The sequence below is a fragment of the Amphibalanus amphitrite genome, unplaced genomic scaffold (assembly GCF_019059575.1).
Source record: "Amphibalanus amphitrite isolate SeventyFive unplaced genomic scaffold, NRLGWU_Aamphi_draft 002028F_arrow, whole genome shotgun sequence".
NCBI lineage: Eukaryota > Metazoa > Arthropoda > Thecostraca > Balanomorpha > Balanidae > Amphibalanus > Amphibalanus amphitrite.
In genome coordinates this window covers 21,569-48,281 of record NW_024883521.1, presented here as the reverse complement: position 1 = coordinate 48,281, position 26,713 = coordinate 21,569, and the positions used below count along the sequence as shown (strand labels likewise).

The following is a 26,713-nucleotide window of genomic DNA, read 5'->3' as shown; positions in this document are numbered from 1 at the left end:
AAACAGAGAAATTATCGCAGCCACCGGCATTTGGGCGATCTGCTCGATCTGATAATGTTCCCTGAATGTCCTAATTGATCAGTACGAGAATTTCTCTAGAGTTCTCGTAGATAATTTCTCTAGTTTCTGAAGAATTTTCGGGACCCATGCTCTTTTCATACTGGATGGAAATATATGCAAGGCCAAGGCTGCAAGGCACACATCCTCAACGCAAGACACCTTTTTCGGGACGAGAAATAGAATATCTTTGCCTAGGGTGATCGTTGGGCTGTAAAAGCTCCTGATTTATGCTCGTCTCAGCCCAAGCTACGGAACTGCTATTCCAGTTCAAAACCCATGTCAATGTTAAAAAGTGAACTATTTCCTTTAACTGGCTCAGAAAATCATTGCGCGTCGCTTCTGCCGCAAAGGCGCTGCTTTCAAGCTTTCTCTTTTTGGACAACACTAGTCACTAATCCACTGCTTTTCGGACAACACTATTCGACCGCCACCCTTGCAGCCATTCTATAACTCAGGAACTACTGGACCGTCGGAACGAACGAAACACCATTCGAATCAAGGGGTACGATCTTATCAGCCGTTTCGAAGCTCGTGACCCCAGGTGACCTCGGTGACCTCAACAGGTCTACTCGGCATTGACGCCTAATGCAGCCATTCTATAACTCAGGAACTACTGAGCCGATCGCGACGAAAACACCACCAGTCGAATCAGCGTTTGCGATTTCACCAGCCGTTTTGAATATGGTGACCTCAGGTGACCTCGGTGACCTCAAAAGGTCAACTTTACGTTTTCGCCTATTGCAGCCATTCTATAACTCAGGAACTACTGGGCCGATCGCGACGAAAACACCACTAGTGGAATCAGCGTATGCGATTTCATCAGCCGTTTCGAATATGGTGACCTCAGGTGACCTCGGTGACCTTGGGAGGTCACATGACCGTTGTGGCCTATGGCAGCCATTCTATAACTTAGGAACTACTGGGCTGATCGCGACGAAAACACCACCAGTCGAATCAGCGTATGCGATTTCATCAACCGTTTCGAATATGGTGACCTCAGGTGACCTCGGTGACCTTGGGAGGTCACATGACTGTTGTGGCCTATGGCAGCCATTCTATAACTCAGGAACTACTGGGCCGATCGCGACGAAAGCACCACCAGTCGAATCAGCGTATGCGATTTCCTCAGCCGTCTCGAATATGGTGACCTCAGGTGACCTCGGTGACCTTGGGAGGTCACATGACCGTTGTGGCCTATGGCAGCCATTCTATAACTCAGGAACTACTGGGCCGATCGCGACAAAAACACCACCAGTCGATTCAGCGTATGCGATTTCATCCGCCTTTTCGAATATGGTGACCTCAGGTGACCTCGGTGACCTTGGGAGGTCACATGACCGTTGTGGCCCAGTAAACATGCCGACGTCGGCCCAACGTCGGTTCAACCTCGGCCCGACATCGGCTGGACGTCGGATATGCCCGCATGTTCCGACGTCCAGCCGAAGTCCAGCCGACGTCGAGCCGACGTCGGGCCGAGGTCGTTTGCCGAGGTTGACGAGATCGTTTGTCGTTGGACCGACGGGGCCGACGTCGGCATGTTTATTGGGACAACGCGCCAAAAATATCAACCGGCGGCGGGATTCGAGCCCCATGTCATTTGAACGCGAGGTTAGTGCGCTAACCACTACACCACGCAGCCAGTTAGCGTATTTAGTTTGTTTTGTTGGGTTATGCCCTTTCGGTCTGACAAGACCATTTTAGAGCCGGAAGGATGATAGGATGGAGACATTGGTCTTCTTGGCGAGCACCCTGGGTCCAATTAATATAGAAGTCCCTGGTCCCATTGCTGTTACGTGACACTTATTGGAAAGGGCGACCGCACAATGGATTCATATAGCCACTCTTACACACCTGCACCAACGTTTCCCAAGGTGTCCCTTTGATAAGTGGCACTTTGGCAAAGTAACACTTGCCGACTGGCCTTTCTATATGAACTGGGCCCGGCCCTGGTGAGTTGCCGGGGCTGAGCCTGACCAAAGGATAGGCCGAGCAGCCCCCAAGCACTCACCGCACCCGGCTGCGGGCGAGCTCGGCTTACGGGCAATCCCAAATGGGATAAAGTTTCCTGTCCAGTACGGATCAGGGGGTTGCGGCGTGGAGGAAGATGTGAGTTTCCTGAGGATATTTTAAATACAGAAGCTTTTTATGAAACATGAAACATGCATTTTATATTATTTTAACGGTCAAAACAGCGGCCGATGTCGGTCCGACGTCGCCCCGACGTCGGCCCGACGTCGGCTGGACCTCAGCAATTGATCTCGGTCCGACGTTGGCCCGACGTCGGCTGGACCTCGGCTGGACGTCGGTACATGCGGGCATATCCGACATCCAGCCGACGTCGTGCCGAGGTTGGACCGACGTCGGGCCGACGTCGGCATGCCGATGCCGAGATGCTAACGTCACCCCGACGTTGGCCGACGTCGGGCCGACGTCGGCATGTTTACTGGGCCACGACGGTCATGTGACCTCCCAAGGTCACCGAGGTCACCTGAGGTCACCATATTCGAAACGGCTGATGAAATCGCTTACGCTGATTCCACTGGTGGTGTTTTCGTCGCAATCGGCCCAGTAGTTCCTGAGTTATAGAATGGCTGCCATAGGCTACAACGGTCATGTGACCTCCCAAGGTCACCGAGGTCACCTGAGGTCACCATATTCGAAACGGCTGATGAAATCGCATACGCTGAATCGACTGGTGGTGTTTTCGTCACGATCGGCCCAGCAGTTCCTGACTTATAGAATGGCTGCAATAGGCGAAAACGTAAAGTTGACCTTTTGAGGTCACCGAGGTCACCTGAGGTCACCATATTCGAAACGACTGATGAAATCGCATACGCTAAATCGACTGGTGGTGTTTTCGTCGCGATCGGCCTAGTAGTTCCTGAGTTATAGAATGGCTGCCATAGGCCACAACGGTCATGTGACCTCCCAAGGTCACCGAGGTCACCTGAGGTCACCATATTCGAAACGGCTGATGAAATTGCATACGCTGATTCGACTGGTGGTGTTTTTGTCGCGATCGGCCCAGTAGTTCCTGAGTTATAGAGTGGCTGCCATAGGCCACAACGGTCATGTGACCTCCCAAGGTCACCGAGGTCACCTGAGGTCACCATATTCGAAACGGCTGATGAAATCGCATACGCCGATTCCACTGGTTGTGTTTCGTCGCGATCGGCCCAGTAGTTCCTGAGTTATAGAATGGCTGCCCTAGGCCACAACGGTCATGTGACCTCCCAAGGTCACTGAGGTCACCTGAGGTCACCATATTCAAAACGGCTGGTGAAATCGCATACGCTGATTCCACTAGTGGTGTTTTCGTCGCGATCGGCTCAGTAGTTCCTGAGTTATAGAATGGCTGCAATAGGGGCCACAACGGTCATGTGACCTCCCAAGGTCACCGAGGTCACCTGAGGTCACCTTATTCGAAACGGCTGATGAAATTGCATACGCTGAATCGACTGGTGGTGTTTTCGTCACGATCGGTCCAGTAGTTCCTGAGTTATAGAATGGCTGCAATAGGCCAAAACGTAAAGTTGACCTTTTGAGGTCACCGAGGTCACCTGAGGTCACCATATTCGAAACGGCTGATGAAATTGCATACGCTGAATAGCAATTCTAGACCTCGTAGCGCAAAACAAAGACCACCATTAGACTCCTCGTGACGAGCTGCATCGAATCAATACCCATCTTTTTTTTTTTTTTGCAAAATATCAACTTTGAAATTGGACCTAACTTGACCAGACATTGACCTGACCTTCACCAGAACATAACCTAAACTGGCCCCAAAGGTTGCCTGACCCACATAAATCATTTGCCATGTAAAATGGACCATAAAACATGCATCACACGACACTTTCGTATTGTGACCTTCAGTGACCTGACCTCTGTGACCTGACCTGGTGTCAATGACCTCAGATAGCAAAATATGTGTTATACGGACCATTCCCCCATCGATGATTTTCAATAACATGCCTTTTACTCGATTTTACAAGACATTTCTTGAAATGTCTTGTAACGGTGAAAGTTCGGTGAAAGTTCGACATTTGGCCTGACCTGTGACGTCATCGGTTGAAGCGAGGTCAATATAATTTGGTCACAAGGTAGTTCCGTGTAAGGGCTATCCAATGCCGTTTGAATTTTGAAAATCGGCCGGTAACTTTCCGAGATCCTAGGGGGGACCGAAACGCCCCCCCCCCCTTACGGGTGGAATAGGGTCAACCGATAGCCCTACGGGGCGCGGGTTAACTGCACCTCTTTTAGCAGAAGACTGACAAACATAATGAAATGTCGAACAAACGCAAGGGGTGTCCAACCACCCCCCTCCCGGCCCGGCGCGGGATATGTAAGCATACCTACCATAGCTAGAGAGCACAATGCAGTGACCACCGCGGACGATTCGCCAGCCTACAGGTATGTATGTAAGTACCTGATAAGTATGTACAGTAACAACCAGCCGCGGCAGCATGGGAATGTCGGTGTGCCACTGCCCGGGCCAGCGTCACTGCCTGGCGACGGGAGCCGCGGCGCGGCGGGACGTCGCACTCCGCCATGACGCCCCGTGTCGGCCGGGCGGGTCTGGGCACGGTCGCCGCTCTTTGCGCGCTGCTGCCGCTGGCCTCTGTCGTCTCGGCCGCCCGTGGGGTGTTGGGCGTGCCGTCCGCTGGCAGAACACACCTCCTGCGACAGCGGTACTACCCGTCCTACCACGTCCGTCTCTACAGTGACACCACGACTCCACGACGGTACCAGGTAAATGATCCGAAATGCTTAAGACGAGGTGTTAGTATTACTAATGTTTGTTGTCGGACTTTCGTTCCCATCTTGAGGTGAAATTATAGTTTCACAACGTTTCAACCAGTTACTTCTCCGGCCGGCGTCAGGTGTTCTTTGCCCTTAGAAAGACCTGAAGAATTAGAAGGACTCCACAACATCCAGGTTCTTGTAAAAGCCAAAAAACACCTGACGACGGCCGGAAAAGTACTCTGGCCGAAACGATGTGAAACAACATCTCACCTCAAGAGGGGACGAAGTCCGACAACCAACACCAGCAACAGGTAAATAATCGCCCGCCCTCTCTATCGTCGGCGGTCAGGATAAAACTGTTCACATTTTTGATCGCATGACTTTGTCACTTTGGTCTGGGTCTAAACTGGACTGACTCTCTGGCTTAGGTCATGTGATGACCGTGGAAATGTGATGGAATGACCCGTACCTGATGACCGATGTATGTTATACGCGGTGACCATTTTAGCAGGCGAGTGGCCTGTCCCATCGATAAGTTTTCGTCCTAACAGGATGACGTCAGCCACCCCAGTGAACCCAACGGTGATCAACTCGGCCCTAATAGCTCCCGCGACTCGTTGGGATGGGCCCAAAGGCTCACTCTGTGTTTTTTTTATGCAGATAATCAAAAGCGTCCACAAATTTTTTGACTTGCCGTCTTCACTACCTTTCCGGACATCAATTTTGCGCATCTCCAAATAATTGGGAATTGGTCATCCCTGGTCATGACATATATGTAGGTACCGGGTGACCCAGGAAAAAAAAAACGTTTCTAATGTTGAAAGCCTATCCAAAATTTCCGAAATTTCCGATTCGATCCAACAATTTAGGGGAGAGGCGGGAGAATTGTGTAGGTGGAGTGGGCAGGTAGCACAATTAATGAGAGCATTATTAATAGCCCGAAATAAACGATTTGAAATACCACTGTTAAAAGGCGACGTAAAGTCATTGCTTCTTTATAAGTCGTAACGTCAGAAAGTAACCAGTTTTTCGTCATTCGTGGTATTTAGGCATGTAAATATCAAGTAAATTAGCAAGTTTTCAGTACATTAGCAAGTAACATGTAACAGGTGTTACAGCTAGCTGGCAGGTATTTTGGCAAGTTCAGCAAGCTTTTTCGCGAATTTTTCGTGGTACCTATTTAGGCATGTTAATACCAAGCAAATTAGCAAGTTTTCAGTACATTAGCAAGTTTTCAGTATATTAGCAAGTAACAGGTGATATGGCAAGCTGGCAGGTATTTTGGCAAGTTCAACAAGTTTTTTTTTTTCGCGAATATCTAAGCTTCTAGACGTCCGATCAACATGGGAGGAACACCAGTCAGTCCAAAAAAATCCTTAATCATTTTATGGCCAACGCGACGCAGAGCGAGCCATGATATCTTGCAGACCACTATATATGTAGTGGTCTATTATATATTTTTTTAATTTTCAAAATTCGGAATATTCGAGATAGCAATTTGATAGCCACGTTTATTTCTAGTCCACTCATGCAAATAAATTAGATCTAGCTTACAAACTGAGCTCTTGAAAGCGATTGCCGTAGATAAATGTTTTGTAAAAATCGGCCGACATGGCGTCACTCTGAAGTCATTTTCGGCCGACCTATGGTAGCTAGAAACTTGAAATTTGGACACAAAGTGTCAAATTCATACCACTGAATGTACTGAAAGTTTCGTGGCGATATGTTAACCTGCGCCCCACGGGGGGGGGCTATTCATAGCACCCCTCCCGTTTTTCTGCAATAACTTCCAAACCACTTGACGTATCGACGCCAAACTTTCAGTACCTTTGGTTGCATCAATTTGACACCATGTGTCAAAATTTTAACTTCTTAACTACTATAGGTCGGCCGGAAATGACGTCAGAGTGACGTCATGTTCGGCCGATTTTGACGCAAAACATTGAACCACGGCAATCGCTCTCAAGAGCTCAGTTTTTAGGCTAGATCCAATTTCTTTGCATGAAAGGACTCATAATTGACTGCGCCATCAAACTGCTATCTCGGATTTTCAAAATTTTGAAAATTTTGATTTTTTTAAAAATTAAATTCAAAATTTATATTCTTATTTTTTTCACAAAGTTTTTGACGTTTCGAAAAACCGGAATATATGTGACAGAACGCATGCTTGTGACTAACTCTAGAAAGGGTTAGCTAAATATCTTCAAAAATGGCTAAGTTATACGCATTATTGCAAAAATTCACAATTATTAATTTTCAAATCAATTTTTCAGTACGTATTTGACATCGTACACCAATATAAATAGCACCATCGTGTTCCTGAGCTCAAACTGCATCCAACAGACACCTTTTCTGTTGAAAATTTTAAACTTCAAAATTTGATCTTTTTGTACCTAAAAGTGACCTGACCTAAGCTAAATTCGACTCGAAATGACCTCGAATGACACAGACGACATCAAATTCAAAATCCATGGCCTAAAAGGACCATAAAACATGTGTCACGTGACCGACGCACGCTATAATATTTCCGTGACCTGTGATGACCTGACCCTGACCTGAAAATCAAAGTACAAGTTTGGTACCCTCAGGGTATCTAGACCATCTGTTCACGAGTGTGTAAACCAAAAATGAGCCTTAGCTGACTTGTAAGACGACGGCCAGAGCCCAAAATGTGAACAAGCCAAAATGCTAATATTTTTTACTTTGACCTGACCTGTGACGTCATCGGTGACCTCGAGGTCAATGAAATTAGGTTTCGCTCGACAGCTTGTCCGGGGCTATCAGACGCCGTTTGAATTTTGACGATCGGCCCAGTAGTTTCGGAGTTAGGAGGGGGGCTATGAAGAGCCCCCCCCCCCACCCAGTAGGGCGTGTTATACGCAGACCCCAGTGGGGCACGGGTTAACCCGCGCCCCGTAGGGCTACCGGCGGACCCTACCACCCGTAGGGGGGGGGGCCGTTTCGCCCCCCCCCCTAAGATCTCGGAAAGTTACCGGCCGATTTTCAAAATTCAAACGGCGTTCGATAGCCCCACCCGGGAACTACCTTGTGACCAAATTTCATTGACCTAGGTCAAACCGATGACGTCACAGGTCAGGTCAAAGGTCAGATTTTCACCGTTCACAGGCATTTCAAGAAATGTGTTGTGAAATCGAGTAAATTGGTAATTTATTGAAAACCATCGATGGTACATTGTTCGTCAAACACATACTTTGCTATCCGAGGTCACTGATACCAGGTCAGGTCACAGCGAGGTCAGGTCACCGGGGGTCACATTATGAAAGTGTCGTGTGATACATGTTTTATGGTCTATTTTACATGACAAATGCGATTATGTGGGTTAGGTAGCCTTTGGGGCCAGCCTAGGTCACGTTTTGGTGAAGGTCAGGTCAAGGTCAGGTCAAATTAGGTCAAATTTCAAAGTTGATATTTTTGCATAAAATGGGTATCGATTCGATGCAGCTCGTCACGGGGAGTCCAATGGTGGTCTTTGTTTTGCTTTACGAGGTCTAGAATTGCCAAAAATTGAGTTTGTAAATTTGACATCATCATTTTTGAACAGTTTTTTCGCTATAACTTGGCCAAAAAACGAGGTATCGATCCGAAATTTGGTATGTAGATAGAAGACGGTAGGTACTATCACATATATTCCGGTTTTATCGAAAATCAAAGAATTTTTTGGATTTTTCGGCTTATATATCCAAAAAAAAAATGCATTTTTGATTTTTTGGGGTCAAAACTCAAAAATTTCAAAAATCCGAGATAGCAGTTTTGTAGCCCTGTCAATTCTACACCTTTTGTGTCTTGATCATTTTTCTGTATCTTCAAAGCTGTAGGCCTGACAGGTCTTCTCGCGAAGGTCTTTTTTCGGTCGAAAATGACAGAACATGACGTCATTCTGACGTCATTTGTGGCCAACCTATCATAGCCTCTGGAAAATTTTTTGGTCACAATGTGTAAAATCGATGCCCGAAGGGGTCCTTAAAGTTTGGTGGCGATATCTCCAGCCGTTTAGGAGATATCGACCGAGAAGGACAGGGGGGGCCGTTTCGGCCCCCCCCACGGGGCGCGGGTTAAACGGTCTTAGGAAGATATTGCCGAAATACGGAAGGGGCTGTGTAGATAGAGCCCCCTTCCCAAATCATGTGCGAGTTTAACGAAACAGATATTGTGAAGATAAGTTCCAATATGTCAAATAATTACCTAGACGTACGACAAATAATTAGAGATAATGTCGACCAAATACCCAATTTTTATGTGTCCCAATTCAGCCTCGTGTCGTCGTTTTTATCCTGCGTGTGTCCCTATATATTCTCCCAAAAATGAGTGTTTTTGTTTCTGTCCACGTATAACCACAATCCACACCACTAGACAGGCTCGTTTTTTTATGATGGCATGATGCGGAGAAATGGCCTGCCTTTTACTGGTGCTGCACAAAACAGATTGGCTACAACACTTTTCAATGACTACCTCAATAAGTACGGCCTGAGAAATAGGTCCCAATTCTCCCGCCTCTTCTCTAATCGCTGGCGCGACTGGACGCTGTTGAAAGACAAATATTGGCCCTGTAATTAACCCGGCAAGCGGTGGGCCTCCCGGCCACCTTCCGCGCGGTGGGGGGGGGGGCATTTTTTTGCCCCCTTCCCGTATCTCCGAAATTACTAGACGGATCCGGATAATTCAAACGGCGTTCGATAGCCCTGTCAAATTTGTTGAAGGAAACCCAATTTCATTGACCTCGGGGTCACCGATGACGTCACAGGTCAGGTCAAAGATAAAATGTTTCACCGTTCACGGGGCTTCTAGGGAAAGCGCTATAACACCGAGTAAAACGCATTTTGTCGAAAATCAGCGATAGGGCGTCAGTTGTCTAGTACAGTCCACAGCAGAAGTAATGTGGGGTTTCAGTTATGGGTATGTTCTGCTTCTGAAGCTTAGGAACGATTAGCCAGACTACAGTGAAACTTTGAATGTAGCTTATATGTATCGTCACCCTTGCAGCTGCAACTTTAGCTATTGACATCTTCTTTTCGATCACTCCGCATTAAACAATCGCCAGTCAAAGCCAACCGCTGAGATTGGTAAAACCCTACATTACTTTAGCGGTGGGCTGTACATATGTTGCTATTAGAGGTCACTTGTCATACCAGGTCAGGTCACAGGTCAGGTCACCAAAGGTCACCAAAGGTCACCACATGAACCCAACGTTACTAAGGTTGTGCGATGCATGTTTTATGGCCAGTTTTTCATTTCTAACTCAATGGTGCTGGTTATAAGACCATCAGGTACGGTTTAGGCCACTTTCTGGTGGAGGTCAGGTCAAGGTCAGGTCAAAAAAGGTTAAATTTCAAAGTTGATATTTTTGCATAAAATGGGTATTGATTCGATGCAGCTCGTCACGGGGAGTTTAATAGTGGTCTTTGTTTTGCGTTACGAGGTCTAGAATTGCTAAAAATTGAGTTTGAAAATTTTACGTCAATTTTGAACAGTTTTTTCGCTATAACTAGGCCAAAAACAGATGTATCGATCTCAAATTTGGTATGTAGATAGAAGGTGGTGGGGACTATCACATATGTTCCGGCTTTTTCGAAATTAAAAAAAGGATTTTGCGGCTATTATATTCAAAAATCTATTTTTATATTTTTGGGGTCAAAATCCGAAAATTTCAAAAATCCGAGACTGCAATTTTGTAGTCCTCTGAATTCTACACCTCTTATGTCTGAAACATTTTTCTGTATCTCTAAGGCTATAGGCCTGACAGCTCTTCTCACGAAACCTTTTTTTTTTTGGTCGAAAATGGCAGAAATGACGTCACTCTGACGTCATTAGCGTCCAGCCTATCATAGCCTTTGGAAAAATTTTTTGGTCACAATGTGCAATAGCTGTTCACGGGAGGGTACTGAAAGTTTGGTGACGATCGGCGCAGTGGTTCTCGAGATATATCGAAAAAACTAAGGGGGGGGGGCAAAAAAATGCCTCCCCCATCGCCTGGAAGGTTAAGGCTGGTACGCATAGTGGAAACTTTAACCGCTTTACGGGACGGGAAAAATCATCGTATCTGAACGAAATTTTGCACAGAAACGTGTGCCAAAGTGCCATAGTATCGACAAGAATTCCGACCCGGCTCGATAAATCCGGCAAAAATAAAACTTGCCCTGGATCTCTCCAAATATACCTGTATAGTGTGTGTGTATACCATAAATATACCTATATGTATGTATGTATGTATGTAGGGTGTATACTGTATGGTTAAACACATATGTGTGTTATGCGCATTGACACTTCTAGTTCTATCCTATAACAACAACGTTGTGACATTGCAGCACTGCTATGGTAACCGTCGGGACATTGGCTGCCTTTGCTCCAAGGATTCACATTGTGTGGGAAGGTCCAAGTGCATCAACTTCCTGTGCGGAGGCGAGGTGAGCAGCCATAGTGGGCAGAATATTAATTAGTGATTATCAGAGGCCAATAAACGTTCGATAACGGCCGAAAAAGAAATAATATCATGCGTAGTATTTGAGTCAAGTAGGTAGGTGAAGGTATGTATAAGTTATGTACCCCCAGTCTTAACCCGCGCACCGACGGGGGTCTGCGCCAACTTCGCACCGACGGGGGGGGGGGGGGGGCGGATGACCGCCCCCCCTGAGATCTCGAGAACGAAGCAAGATAGCGACAAGCGGTAAACGGCATCGGATACGCACGGTCAAGATCTACAATTTTTACTAAGGTCATTTTCAGGTCAGGTCAAAGATGACGTCACAGGGGTCGAAAAAGTCAAAATGGCGGCGCTGGATATGGAGAGAGTTTTTCTCGAATAACTTTCGAATTAGTCAAGATAGGAACAAACTAAGGGCAGCATCGTGATCCTCTCGTCAATCCGCATCGAATGATATATATGTTGACCTCGAAAGGTCAAGGTCAAAGGTTGACCTCAGGTCACGTGACCTCGAGGTCATCATGTATATCATTCGATGCGTCTTGACGAGCTGAACACAATGAGACCATCCACGCGTCTGTATCTTGTTCCTGTACGGAGTTATTGGCCAAAAACCTTTGGTGACCTTTGATGACGTCACATGACCTCACAGCTGCCCAACAGCAAAACAGACCTCAAGGTAGTGAAGGTTGATCGTATATGAAGTCATGTATGGTATATGGGGTCATTCCGACCCGTTTTAGTGGTAAAAACAGGGAGTTGATTTTTCCCCCATTGACTTATAATGGGGAGGTCGCGAAATTGACCTGACCTTAGGTCACCGATATCAAAATTCCGAGATAAACAAATTGTAGCTACTAATGACCTAATAACATCCTGCGACTTTCAAAGGCCTCCGACATCTACTGTAGCTCTGGCACGGTGACAAAGTTGCAAAAAAGTGACTTGAGGTTGGGTCATTCAAAGTGACCTGGTGACCTGACCTTGAAAGGTAGGAGGTTCAAACTTGCACACCATGTGTAAAATTGATGAGGGAATAGTCATACCAAATTTCGCGGCGCTACGCGCCGCGGTTTTCCCGCTATTCGCGAAAAACCTCAGGGGAGGCGGATATCCGCCCCCCCCGTCGGTGCGCGGGTTAACCCGCGCCCCGCTGGGCTATTCAGCCATACGCGCCCTGCTGGGGCCCCCCTGTCTAACTTCCGAACCGATGGTCGTAGAAAGACGGGGAAAACGGCAATCGAAAGCTCTCAACAAGGCGGATCTTAAGAGCCCATTTTTTTGCTTAAGTAGGTAAGAGGTCAGGTCAAGGTCAGGTCAAGGGTACAAAATGCAAGTTTCTACAGTATCGGCCTTGCACCGTAGTTGCCGAAGAATGGACTGAGACTGATTGCCCAAAACGTGTTCTTAGACTACCAAGACAATATTCGTTGCATACAATGTCATTCAAAGGTCAAGGTCAAGGTCAGGTCAGGTCAGGTCAGGTCAGGTCACCAAAAACAAAATATAGAAAAGGGAATGTGCGACACATGTTTTATGGGTGATTTTACTCATAGAATGCAATAGGCACACTCAATAAGTGATATGGACCACCTCTGGATGAATTTCAGGTCGAGGTCAGGTCAAGGTCAGGTCAAGTGAGGTCAAATTTTGAAGTTGGTTGTTAAGGCCTAAAAAGGTGTCTATCTGATGCAGTTTTTCACGGCGAATCGAATGGTGCTATTTTTGTTTCCGTACGAAGTCTAGAACTTCCAAAAAAAAAATCATTTTAAATTTTTTGTGTGTTATGACGTCATAAAATTTTGAATAACTCCCACATTTCTGAACCAATTCTTCTAAAAATTGGTATGTAGGTGCTCATAGACCAGTTCTCTGACATATATTCCGGTTTTTTTCGATACACTCAAAATTTAGGATTTTATAATCATTTTCCCAAAAAAGTCAGTTTTTTGAAAAAAAAAAATTTGGGCCCAAATCCAAAATTTTCAAAAAACCGAGATAGCGATTTGATAGACAAAGTAGAATCACGTATAACCTTTTTTGTTACGTCTTGATTCCTTTAAAAATGAAGATGTTAGCGGCGTTGGAAATTTTGCCGTTTTTGAGGCGAAAATTGCGAACATGACGTCACTAATACGTCAATTTCTCAAAAATTTTCCGACGGATTTCGCTCAAATTTTCAGGGAACGTGTCAAATTGATGTATGATAAGGTACTGAAAGTTTGACGTCGCTGGCGTAACGCGTTTAGAAGTTACTGGCGAAAAACGGGAGGGGGGGCAGATTCTGCCCCCCAGCGGGGCGCGGGTTGAAAGTACCGCGCATTGGTGTGGTGAATCCACCAAGCCCGACTGCGGAAGGGCTGTTAAATTTGAGTGACCGAACCGTTGGACATCCTTACCTAAACATCCCCCAGGTTGGGGGTGCTAAAACTGAGTGACCGAACCAATTGACATCCTCATCCATCCCCCAGGTCAAATGGTTCGGTCACCCTCAAATTTAGCAGCTCTACCTCAGTCGGGCTTGATGAATCCACCGCACCGACGCGCGACACTCTCGAGACTGACTACGTTCAGAAATGGGAAGAAATTCAATCGGTTCCCAGATGAATTTGTTAAAAAGTCATATCTGGTGTGCTATCCCATCACAAATGTGAATGAACCGTTTTGTACGAGGATAATCATTCTGACATGATTGGCATGTCATGGCATGGCATGACGTTCTGAGCTGTATTTTAACCCTATTAGTGGCAGGGGGGGGGGGGGGGTTGTTTTTATCCACTCCTCAGGTTTTTCGGGAATATCTCCGAAACCGCTGAAGCTACGATGTTGAAATTTTCTGACTTTTCCTAAAACTAAATTGGGCACATTCCCTGAAAATTTCAAGTTCATAACTTTACCAGGGGCGGCTCCAGAGCACTGGGAATTGGGGGTCCTATTCGTGAAGCGAGTCATTTGGGCGAAGATCACGATGCTGCACCAGTTTTACGAACAGTGAATGAAAGGTATCATGTGATAACATATACAAAGTTATTGTGCATCCTCTTTTGACACGTTTTTGCTATAATAGGCGGATCCAGGCGTCCAAAAAGGGGGGTTATTTTTTTACCTCCCAACATAGGTGCCCTGACACCGCCTATGCATGACCAATACAATTTTAGTCGTTCTCTCATAAGAAAATTGTAACATAACAAGACCATTGCCACCCTTTTTAGAAACAGTACAGGGACCCGCAGTTGCTTCTGTACACACTAGTATTTCAGCGTATTCTTTGCCTGTGACACCGTTGGAGGCGAATTGGGAAATGATTGTGTGCTTATTAAAACCACCATCTGAAGGGCTTTAAACTGATGTGCTGCTCTCCTAATTCAGTGAACTTTTTATGGCTATATCAGCAAAACATTGTTTTCAGCGCTTTTTCCTGCCCCATTCCTTCTGAAACCTGGAACCGCTTATTCCATTCACTCCTGCCATCTGACGATGGTCGTGCTGACTACTAGTTCCGGCGCTAGTTACTGCTCCAGTTTTGCACCCGACACAAACTCAGGCGGCACCGGGCCGTGGCTCGACCATGGGGAGGGTCGGACCGAGCCGACTGCCTGGGGCGCGGTTAGATCGGACGCCCTGCTGGGGAAGGGGACGGGAGTGAGGGGGAGTGGAGGAGGTGGTCACGTGGTCCGTCCAAGCTCGCAGACGACCTGACGTGTCCTGCGCCCAGCCATGTTCCGTGATCGAAAATGGCACGAGAGCTGTGGAATGTCTGGAGGAGACGCTTCGAAAGCGAACTTCAGCAGCACTAATTTACCATATTCTGTGGAGATAAATTAATATTATCTTAATGCAGAAAAAAATTGTATGCCCAAGCTGTATAAGCTGTATCTTTTTAAAAGTTGTAAATAGAATTATTTTAGGGACTTATAGGTTTCGTATACACAGTGAATTGTGTTACAATAAGCCGTTTCGCTGTTATGGTTACTAACTGAAGAGTTATCCTTTTTTCTCACAGGGAATGACAATACAATAACAATATAACAATACGAATAAAACCAGACGTTTCGCACAAAAAAAGTGCCTCCGTCAGTGGCAAGAAATGAGTAATTAGGCATACATGTTTTCTTTCGATAACATCGATGAAGTAGGGGAGAACGGGGTTAATTGTAACATTTTTTGCATTTTATCATCTGGTGCAAACACGTTTGCAGTTATAAAACTCTTTCTTTTATTTTCAGAAACTATGAGGTTTTGTCTTTAAAATGCTGTTAAAATATTTCCGAAATAACTTATTTTTTGGGTCAAAATTGTTGTCCGAAAAAGTCAATTCATCTGTTACAATTCACCCCAGATACGGGGTCAAAAGTAACACCACCCGGGGACAATTGTAACATGCTAATTTACAGGCTACAGCAACACAATTTTTCCCAAAACTTTGATTTCACAAAAGTATTGAACACTTGTTCATCTTCCCAGACTTGGTGGAGACGGTTCTTCTCAGGAAAAAAGGCTTAAAACCTCGCACTTATACAGGGGTTGGATGGACCTCCTCTCCCTCGGTTTTTCGCAAATAAATCGCGTAAAAAGCTGCCGATTGCGACAAAACTTACAGCTCTCTTAATTCTACGTTATGCGCCAAACTCCATATAGAAGCGGACATTGGGGTTCAGATTGTTATTATGAGTAAAATATAAGTCATTTTCTTCATTAAACGGTTGTTTCTCTATGCGGCGATCATTTATGAAGCACGCCACACTTAGTTACCAACGAGCGATATCATAATAGCTCCATTTTTGGCAGTATACTGGCTGCGGCCGAGTGCGACGGTGGCGCCGACTATCGGCTACTCGTGCAACTAGGCCTCGCGGTGGCTCCGGCGGCCAAACTTCAGATGAAAACGTCCCTGTGTGGAGACTTAACGATAAACTGAAAAATGCGATATGATGCAATTAAATTCAGTAATATGCGTTTACCCTGACGTATTTTTTACCAATATTCGGGGAGAATTGGCACCGGGATTTGGCAGGAGAAGATAAAATGTTTATGAACATTCCAAATTGTATTATACCTACATTGCATTGTCAAAATATGTCTCAATATATGCGAGACGTCATGCTGTTTGCCGTAGTATAGCGAAATTGTTTCATGAAAGACTCAATACAAATATAACGGGAGTGATGTATCTTAATTTCATTTGGTGGTGCAAATATTTTTTTCTTCCATGTCCCGATCCCGGGTCGAATTTTTCTCTCCTATGGATAAAAAGTGCAGAGATGTGTTGCTCAGTTAGTGAGCTACAGCGTAGTATAGCGACATTTTTATGTAAGCTGCCTATTTTTTCATACTGTGCTAGTTTCCACGAAAATCCGTGCATACACTGACCAATATTTTTTTCTTCCATGGCCAGATCCCAGGTCCAATTTTTATCCGCTATGGATAAAAAATGCATAAATATGTTGCTCAGATGGTAATCTACAGCGTAGTATAGCGACATTTTTATGTAACTACCCTATTTTTTCATACTGTGCTCATTTCCACGAAAATCCGTGCTTACGCTGACCAACATTTTTCTCTTCCATGGCCAGATCCCAGGTCCAATTTTTATCCGTCATGGATAACAAATACATAGATATGTTGCTCAGATAGCGAACTACAACGTAGTATAGGGCAATTCCATGACAGATCACCTAGGCATGTTCACCATGACCTCTCCGATTTTGCTCGAATTTGGCATGCAAGTTGACCTATGGGCACTACTTCGTGCCAGTAAATTTTTAATCTCTAGGTCACAGGGGTCATGAGATATGGGTCATGCAAATTTTTAGGTTTTCCGGAACATTGAAATATAAAGTATTTTTTATCTCTGCAACGGTTCACCGGATCAAAAAAAGTTATATATGAAATAAAAAGCACAAAGGCTGGTGCGTCTAGCAAAAATGTGAACGAAACCCCAAGGTCATTTTTTGACCCTTTGACCTCGTGACCTTTTCTTGACCCCGTGACCTTTCAAATTTGTCCTATTTTAAAAATTATGATTTTTTCTATCAGAGATGTCTTATCCATGCTCTTAATAGTGGTATGTGATTTGGTTGGTATATCGGACCCGTTGACCTCAAACTGAGGTCAACAATGTGGTCATGACCTGACATGAAAATGACATCTGCCAAGAACGTCGAGAATCATAGGCAATATGGGTGTCATATGAAAGCTTACTTCACGGAGAATACATTGGTGGTGTTTTTGAGTAGGTATGGGCCGGGTCAAGGTCACATTAGGTCAGTGACCTAACACAGCATTGTGTTCTTTGAAGGTGGCGTATTTAATTTGTTTGGTAAGCCCAGTGATCAGCACACAATAAAAAAGGAAACAAAACGTCATAAAACGTCTTTTTTATTCAAAAAGCAGAGATAAAATGCACACATACCCATATAAACACACTCGCAAAAACACACACATTCATACACCTTGTTCGAGGAAGTTCTTTCAAACAAACCCCAGTGACACACGCGCTGTGAAGAACGAGTCTCAGAAGACTCGGGACAGTTTGAAGGCTGCTATGGTATTGGAGTCGAGCAGTATATACAAAGCGGTGAAACGTCCTGGTACCCTTCACCATGCGGGCACTTGTGAAGCGTTCTTTCATTTTTGTCTTCGTTTCTGCTATTTGCGTTGCGGGAGCTGACGCGGGAGCTGAAGCGGCATTTCAGGCAGTGGTTATTCCCCACATTTGAAATGAATGCCCAAGACTAAAAAATACACTACTTCTCTGTCCGAGCAGCGTCCCAGTACAAGAACAAATACAATTTTGCAAATATATGTCATCATGCCGAGGATTTCGGTGTTCAATGTGAGTGGATTTTTTTGCCACCTCGCATGGCAAAAGCGCATGCGATGGTATTGGTAATGCTGTGAGGACCACCTTACCGATAAAATGCATTTCTTCTTCGTTTCGGCAACGCAAATAGCAGGAACGAAGACGAAAATGAAAGAGAACGGTTCACAAGTGCCCGCACGGTGAAGGGTAGGTAGTAGGTACACTCGGGGGCAGATTGATGTTCCACCACTCCCTATACCCATCGGGCTCCCATGGCTCAGCACTGGCTGCTGCCAGTGGCAGCACTGGCAGCACTGGCACTGGCAGGCAGTGCTGAGCAGTGCTGAGGGCAGGCAACACTGGCAGCAGCCACTGCTGATCCATGGGAGCCCGATGGGTAGGGAGGTCACTGACCTAATGTGACCTTGACCCGGCCCATACCTACTCAAAAACACCACCAATGTATTCTCCGTGAAGTAAGCTTTCATATGACACCCATATTGCCTATGATTCTCGACGTTCTCGGCATATGTCATTTTCATGTCAGGTCATGACAACATTGTTGACCTCAGTTTGAGGTCAACGGGTCCGATATACCAACCAAATCACATACCACTATTAAGAGCATGGATAAGACATCTCTGATAGAAAAAATCATAATTTTTAAAATAGGACAAATTTGAAAGGTCACGGGGTCAAGAAAAGGTCACGAGGTCAAAGGGTCAAAAAATGACCTTGGGGTTTCGTTCATATTTTTGCTAGACGCACCAGCCTTTGCGCTTCTTATTTCATATCTAACTTTTTTTGATCCGGTGAACCGTTGCAGAGATAAAAAATACTTTATATTTCAATGTTCCGGAAAACCTAAAAATTTGCATGACCCATATCTCATGACCCCTGTGACCTAGAGACTAAAAATTTACTGGGACGAAGTAGTGCCCATAGGTCAACTTACATGCCAAATTTGAGCAAAATCGGAGAGGTCATGGTGAACAATTGGAAAAAAATTAGGTGATTTGTCGTGGAATTGCCCTATAGCGACATTTTTATGTAACTTCCCTATTTTCTCACACTGTGCTCATTTCCACGAAAATCCGTGCTTACGCTAACCAACATTTTTTTCTTCCATGGCCAGATCCCGGGTCCAATTTTTATCCGCCATGGATAAAAATACATAAATATGTCGCTCAGATGGTGAACTATACCGTAGTATAGCGACATTTTCATGTAACTTTCCTATTTTTTTCACACTGCGCTATCACCCATCAAAATCCGTGCTCTCACCGACCTTAGTTCTCTGGCGTTGCCGATAGGCGGCGCTGGCGTCGCGTCCCGCGCTATGGCCGCGCCTGGCGCATAACGAGCAATGTTTCATCTCCCTTGAAAATTTGACGACTTTGACATAATGGCGACTGACCTATAACCTGTTACATTTGACCCCTGCAAAAATGTTACAATTGTCCCCGTCGCGCCTTGACATATTTTAGACGAAACTGGCGCATAAAGATGTTGCATGTACAGCATTTAATGCTTTCAATTTATGGACAACAAGCCTGCCAACGCTTACACAAAGTCTGAAGTCGATATCTTTTCAATGGCGGGAATGAGCTAATCAAATATAACGGTATAAAAATTTATAAAATGCACTCAAAAACACATTACTGTGCACAGCCATCGACATACCCGGCACTTTCGCTTCAAACTCCGTTGGGAAAGGCAGTATAGAATAACGCATTTTCGGTCTTAACATTAGCGCATTCTATTGGTAAGTTTATGAATTATTAACACTGTTACAATTGCCCCGTGTTACATTTGACCACGCTCTCCCCTAGTTATCTTTATTTTTTAAAGATATATTTTCAGCAGTTTTTTAAGCACATCATGGAAGCTTATAAACATTTGTGTATTTTATCGGCAACCCGGCTGGCAAGACCGAGACGGTGCCGCATTTAGTTCCCATCGATGTTAAACCTATACACTTATTTTTCTCCACTGACGAAGGCACGTTGTTGCCGAAACGTTTGGTTTTATTCGCATTGTTTTTTATATTGTCATTGTCCGTGAGAAAAACGTGCTCATATGGACTGGTCTCAGTTCATATAGAAATTGTTGCACATTCATCAACCCAGATAAAATGAATATTAGCCCTCACCACACATATAAGTAGAGGTAAGTAGACCGCGCCCGCTGTTTTACACCAATAAATCGCGGCAAAGCGAAGGATTGCGACGAGTCTTTGGTGCCCTGGAGTTAATCAATTTTACAACTTCCCGGAAAATTAAATAGCCCTTATCATTTTTGCATCTTGTCTGAGAATTTTAAATCCCTGAACCAAATTACCTTTAACCTGTGATTATTTTTCTCAAGATCATGTCAGGCCAGAATAGCAATTGAAAGTCAGCGCACATCTTCTGTGTGTTTCCATAGTCTTTTCACGTGATTAGGGACGTGACAACATGTGAAATATAATATCTAATGTTTGTCTCATTAATTGTTGTGGGTGCCAAGGTCACGTGAAACTCAGGTTAAGGTCATTTACTTGAAATGATCTCGGTTAACTTCCTTAAATTTACACCTTTTTACTGTGGTTTTTAGGAAGTGTTGGTTTGAAATTTAGCACCCATTTTAGCATTTGAAAACTAGGCATACTTAAGTATCAGTTATAGTGCCTATGCAATATGTTGCAAGGCTGTAAGTGCTGGTTAACATTCGATATAGCCGGCAGAACGCCTAATGGGTGATCTGGCGTGACCCGTCCTACCCCAAATGCTTTGATACATCATCTTTGATCAATGCAAGTGCAAATTCGGAGTCAGAAGCAAGCCAAGTCCCAGCAAACTTCACTTGTAGAAATCCTAGCAGGACCCAATGTTCCGTGCTTTTGGGTTATTAACCCGCGCCCGGCTGGGGGTCCTGGATTTCCACGCCCTGCTGGGGGGGGGGGGTGTTTGAACACCCCCCCTTCTAACTCGGCTCCTGGGCCACGTAGCGATACGCGGAAGGCGGCGTTCGAAAGAGCGTCAAAAATAATGAGGAAATCACTTCGGTCAATTTTTTGGTCAGGTCAAAGGTCAGGTCACCAGAGGTCATTGAAGGCAAAATTTCGCCGATTTCCAGGTCGAATGTCGACAATTTCCAAGAAGCTAACGCATAACTCGGGAACCAATAGAGCTACAGCGCCGCGGAAAAGCGCATTCGATAGCCCTATTAACGCCCTTTCTGAGTAATTTTCTCAGATTTGACCTAACGTCAACGGTTTTGGCTGCAGGGGGCAAAAACTGCAAAAATAGCCGATTTTTTCGGAAACAGTTTTTCTGCAACAACTTTTGACCCAAGCCTTGTACGAGCTTACTTTTACCGGCATCGTGTTCCTCTCGTCAAGACGCATCGAATGAACTATAACTTGACCTTGAAAGGTCAACTTGAAAATTTGACCTCAGGTCAAGGTCATGACCTGACCGGAAAGGGTCATGTTGCATATCAGTCGATCCGTATCGTCGAGCTGAACACATCTAAGGCGTTTTCATCGCTCTAGCATGCCTCTATCAGAAGTTATTTGCGAAAAACTGTTAGATACCATTCGTGACCTAAGATGACCTCAGGGCATAAACAGGGGTCACGGACACCATTTTCATGTTCAGTGTGTCTACACCACTTGTAATTCAGTGTTTGGGAGTGTTTATAGTGTCTTTCGTCCAAAAGAGGCGCATTTCAATTTTCTCCCATTGACTTATAATGGGGAGGTCGCAAAATTGACCTGACCTTAGGTCATCGATATCAAAATTCTGAGATATACATTTTGTACATGCTATTGCTCTTAGCAATCGCTGAAAGTTTCAAAGGGATCGGTCACTCGGTGTAGCTATGACAGACATTGAAACTTTTTATGAGGTGAGGTCACTTCAAGTGACCTGGTGACCTGACCTTGAATGACCTTGGTCTGAAATTTTCACAACATGTGTAGAATTGATGTATGATAAGGTGTACCAAAAACGGCGGCGCTCCGCGCCGCCGTTTTTGAGATATTCGCGAAAAACCACAGGGGGGGGTGTTCAAACACCCCCCCCCCTCCAGCAGGGCGCGGGTTAACCTGATCTGGGAGGTCAACCAGTGACTTAGGATCTCAGCATTGACCAGGACATAAAAATAATTGGCTTTTTCTCGTCAGCGATGACCAGAACCCTCAAATCATCGGATTTCTCTCGTCACGAGCAGCACGCTCTTTTTATTTTTCAGCGAAGCTCTGGCTCTTTTTATCAAGGGCCGAATGGCTGAGGGTTTCTACGCCCCTCCGCTACATGTAAGACGCTGAAAAGAAATGCCTAAATAGGTGAGGGTTAAATATCGATTGCTTTTTAAGTGCCGAAGCCCGAAACACTTTAATTTACTTCGATAGCAATTTTTAAGACCAACGAGCTCGAATAATATAACTTCTTGAACAATGTAAGCAACACATAAAATGAATCGTGAGAGAAGCGGCACAAGATTAATTGAACTATGAGACACTTAATCAAAAACGGCATAGATTAGAAACTGCACCTAACTTGCACTGGTTTTTAAACCTTTTCGTTGCAGACTTGTAGATTAAATTTTAGGATTGATTTCAGCTGATGCTCAAATGGAGCTATTCATTCGTTCATTCATGCGACCATCCAATTCCATTCATAAAAGAAGCCAGTGACAAAATTGTTCATTTTAGATAAGTGTGAAATACAAACTCAATAAAAGTTTAATGATACGGCAAATTTGACAGCTTTTATAATGAACAGACAAATAACTCTAACGAATCAAGGTTGCGAGCCCCAAATAGGGGGAAGTGAGGTATAGATGAGCCAAGGGGCAAGTTTAGCCACCCCATGTTTCTCAGCTCCTATGGCGCTGATTGACTCGAGCTTCCATGTGCCGTTCGCTTACGATGCTGTAGTCTTTCACGTGAGACGGCAACGTTCTCACGCTCAGCACCCGGTAACATGTGGTATCGCCCCTGATAACTAAGACATGTTTTGCCTTTAAAATGAGATGGTTGTTATCTGCGGTGCATGGTTATTTTCCTTAGCGGGTGTCATTAATCGAAAATGGCCACGGGTCGGGCAAGATGAGCCATTTTCACCTGGGGGAAGATGAGCCGGATAAGCCATTGTTGTCTCCGCTGTCGAAAACCAAACTGAGCTGCGCTTGTATCTGCTGAATAAAAATGGTAGGAAATTGTTTTTCTTTGTTGATTACACAAGTTGTAAGTGATTTGCAGATTATCTGAAGGATAAAATGATTTCTTTCGTGATAGAAAATTGACGAGTTATTGGAACGCTTAAAACAGTCACTTTTTGATGGAGGAAAAAAACTTTGCCATAAGTATGTATGCCATGGAGTAAATAAAAGAGCCCACTCTTCGCCGCGCCCGGGAAAAGAAGAGGTTCGCTTTTTCCATCCATGCTCAACTTTCCCCACGACGTGTCTCAACTTACCCCGCCCATGGGGTAAGAGGAGCAACGTGCAAGATGATTTTTGACGTAGCCTTTCAGTACAAAAATAAGCGGTATGAAACATTTCTGGCCACCATTACATGCGCAATGGCCACTCTGTCCGTCCAACTCGTAAACGCATAAAAATGATCAGTAAGTTAGCCTGTAGCTTACGAAAAACAAAAGCGGCTCAACTTACCTCATTCTTCCCTACGTTACACAATTGAGGGCATTTTTTTAGGCCATCACAGTATTTGCCAACAATTGTTGTTTGGGGGGCTGGGGAGGGTGGTTACTGGCTCATAAACTGTCCCCCCCCCCAAATAAAAGAAAACGAAACCGATCATCCGCGAAAAGAACTATTGAGCTCGAACCAAGGTGACGAATCGATTTATAGGTATGCAGGATGACTAACGATGCCACTTTTTGACTTCTTGTGTCAAATAAATTCCATCATCTGGATAGCACGTCAACATTCTATGTGACATTTTACAACAAACGTATACTATTTGGCGCGACTAGCCTCATAAACGTTCTGAAACTAAAACCGTTTCTTCACAATTAACTTGGACCACGTCATCCCAGCTTATGCACGACAAAAATAAAATAATGCTTCAGGATCACTGGCCTGAATTCGAGTGCTTAAAGTTTACTCAAAACCGGTGTGGCTGAGGCACTCTTCGCTACATCTCGTGACGGCCACCATTGTGTTTCATTTTTCGGTAAGCTATAAGTTAATTAGGAAAGGATTGGTGAGTGGGTTGAAAATAGCCCCCCTCCACCTCCTTCTTCTGGAAACATAAGTAACCGAAAGATCTGGCGATGGTTTATCCACCTCCTCTGTCGCCGCGCTGCGAGGCCTCGATTCGTTCGGTATGTGGCTTCCTGAGCGGTCCTTCCCGGAGGCAAGGTGAAAGGTCATGGCCTGTATCAGAAATTTATACGTTGCTGAATATGTTTTATAGTTCTTCCAAGGCTTTGCACACCGTTTTATTATATCGGATAAACATTGCACTTTCTTGTCAATCAATACATTTAAAGAAAACTTGATCATAATCTTATACTGCGGCAATTGTAGTTCTGCTTACGGTTGCCTCTTTATGATACGGGCCACCACCACCTCCACTGCGCTGGAGCTCAGGCGTTCTACCCCTCCCCGCTACGGACCGGCCCTCGGGCTAGGTGTGTTAGTACTGAGCGCAAACCTGTAGTAGTCACGTGACTTTCATTCACGTAGCGGGAATGGAAGCTATAGGCGATACCAAGGACGGGCTCTGGGGAGGCAATCGGCGCGGAAAAATAGCACGATTGTAGTTTTGGAAGAATATCTGTTGCGGTAAGAGGAATTATACAAAACATACGTGCTAGGAGCAAACATGTGTTATTCCTCCATACTTTGCGCTACATTTCCTTTCTCCAATGGCCAGCACTTACCAAATAATAGCGCAATTCTAAATTGGTAATATATGTGTACAGTAGCAACTGCGGGTCCCTGTACCAACAAAAACCTTATTTACTATACTTTTTGTGTACCCCCAATCTCAATGATCTGTATCCGCCTATGATTTTTGAAAATGCATATTTTTAGGATCCATGTGAATTCCTGGTTCATTCTCTATCGATCGGCAAAAGTTGCGTTAAGATTGGTTCAGAAACCTGGCCGTGATAAACAGTCTAAAATGTATCTGCAATTTGCCCGTTTTTACCCCCCTCTACCCCCTATTGACATTTTTTATTTTTTTTTAGAAATGTAGATCTTGTTGAGCCAAATCGAATGCCGTTTGAATTTTGAAAATCGGCCGGTTAGATCTCGAGATATCAAGGGGGGTCGTAAACAGCCCCCCTGCCACTAATATGGGGTAGCCAGGAGCCTGCCACTAATAGGGTTAAGTGAACATCGCTGCCTTTCCAGGACCCGTACTGGCGGTACAACTGTCCGTCGGGCTTTATCGCGTGCGCGGGCCGGTGCTACGCGCGCCTGCACGTGCCGGTCGAGTACGGCCAGGCGGAGCTGGACTGCGCCGCCGTGGGCGCCATCCTGGCCGTGCCGCGCACCCGCGACCAGAACCTGTGTGTGGGCGGCCTGGCCGGCCTCGAGGGCGTCTGGCTGGGCATCACCGACCGCCAGGAGGAGGGCGTGTTCCAGGGCGCCGACGGCCGTCCGGTGACGGCCACAGAGGGGCAGACCTGGGCCACAGGCAACCCCGACAACAACGGCGGCAACGAACACTGCGTGGAGATCAGAAACCAGCCGCCCAACTTCCAGTTCGCAGAATGGAACGACTGGGTGTGCACGGGAGTTGTCAATTATCCCATGTGCCAGCTGCCAAACGTCAAATATAAACATAGACCTCAAACATAAGGCTGGCCCAAGTTGTCTGTCGTACCTGAAGAGTACCTACACCTGTTGTTTCATTGTTTCACATGGACTCTTGGCATACATTGCCACCAGACATGATCCTTTGTTATAAATTCACTGCTGACATTTCCTTTCTTCATCTTATATACGTTCTGGGACCTGTGTCATGGACTCATGGCAATTTATAAATGCTAATAGTTCGATACGGCATTGGTTTGACCGTTTTTTTTTCTTCTAAAACGCAATCGTTTTGTACCTATGCATGTACATGTTGTGATAACGGCATAGCGCGCACGAGCGCTCATTGCTCAAGTTTGGCAGTACTATCTTGCCTGGAGGCTGGAGCCATGCGATGCGACTGGCTATGTCCCTCACAAGTTTTCAATGTAGCTGATTGTAAACTCTTCTAGGAAGTAGGAACCTATCTGACACATTAGATCACGCAGCACACACCTCAATTATTTAAACCAATGAATGGAAATGGAACACTTTGTCGTGTGTCATGCCTGGCGAATCCTCTAGAATAGGCGACGCCCCGCTGTGATCCTTCACCAATCGATATTCTTCTACGAAGTGCGTATCGGCGTTTCTTAGCCCTCCTAGAGTTGTGCAAATGAGACCTTTTTGATTCGTTATGTTTTAACTTTTACGTGACGAAGTGTATGATTGGGTTATGCCTGTTCACAATAGCAAATAAAGTACTACAATATCGCCAAGCATTCGAACACCTATACCTACAGCTGATTTTCGGGAGCTCTACGGTGACAGCTTTCTTCCCGTCAGATACTCTTAAGCCCCCTCTGACACGAACACCGTGACCCCGACCCGAGCACCGTGACCCCCTCTAA

The 26,713-nt window shown here is 45.2% G+C and overlaps 1 protein-coding gene across 1 annotated transcript; it reads left to right on the top strand.

The window, feature by feature from the left end:
• Window positions 1–4,608: 4,608 nt before the first annotated feature.
• On the top strand, window positions 4,609–26,576 carry LOC122376138 (perlucin-like). Its single transcript, XM_043355845.1, has 3 exons — window positions 4,609–4,809; window positions 11,127–11,225; window positions 25,419–26,576. Exons 1-3 carry the CDS (start codon window positions 4,609–4,611, stop codon window positions 25,866–25,868), a joined length of 750 nt encoding a protein of 249 aa, XP_043211780.1. The 3' UTR covers window positions 25,869–26,576.
• The last annotated feature ends 137 nt before the right edge of the window (window positions 26,577–26,713 follow it).

Coding starts and splice junctions, on each gene's coding strand:
- LOC122376138 (XM_043355845.1), top strand. CDS start 4,609: ATGACGCCCCGTGTCGGCCGGGCGGGTCTGGGCACGGTCGCCGCTCTT. Junction 4,810..11,126: donor CGACTCCACGACGGTACCAG/GTAAATGATCCG, acceptor GTGACATTGCAG/CACTGCTATGGTAACCGTCG. Junction 11,226..25,418: donor ACTTCCTGTGCGGAGGCGAG/GTGAGCAGCCAT, acceptor CTGCCTTTCCAG/GACCCGTACTGGCGGTACAA.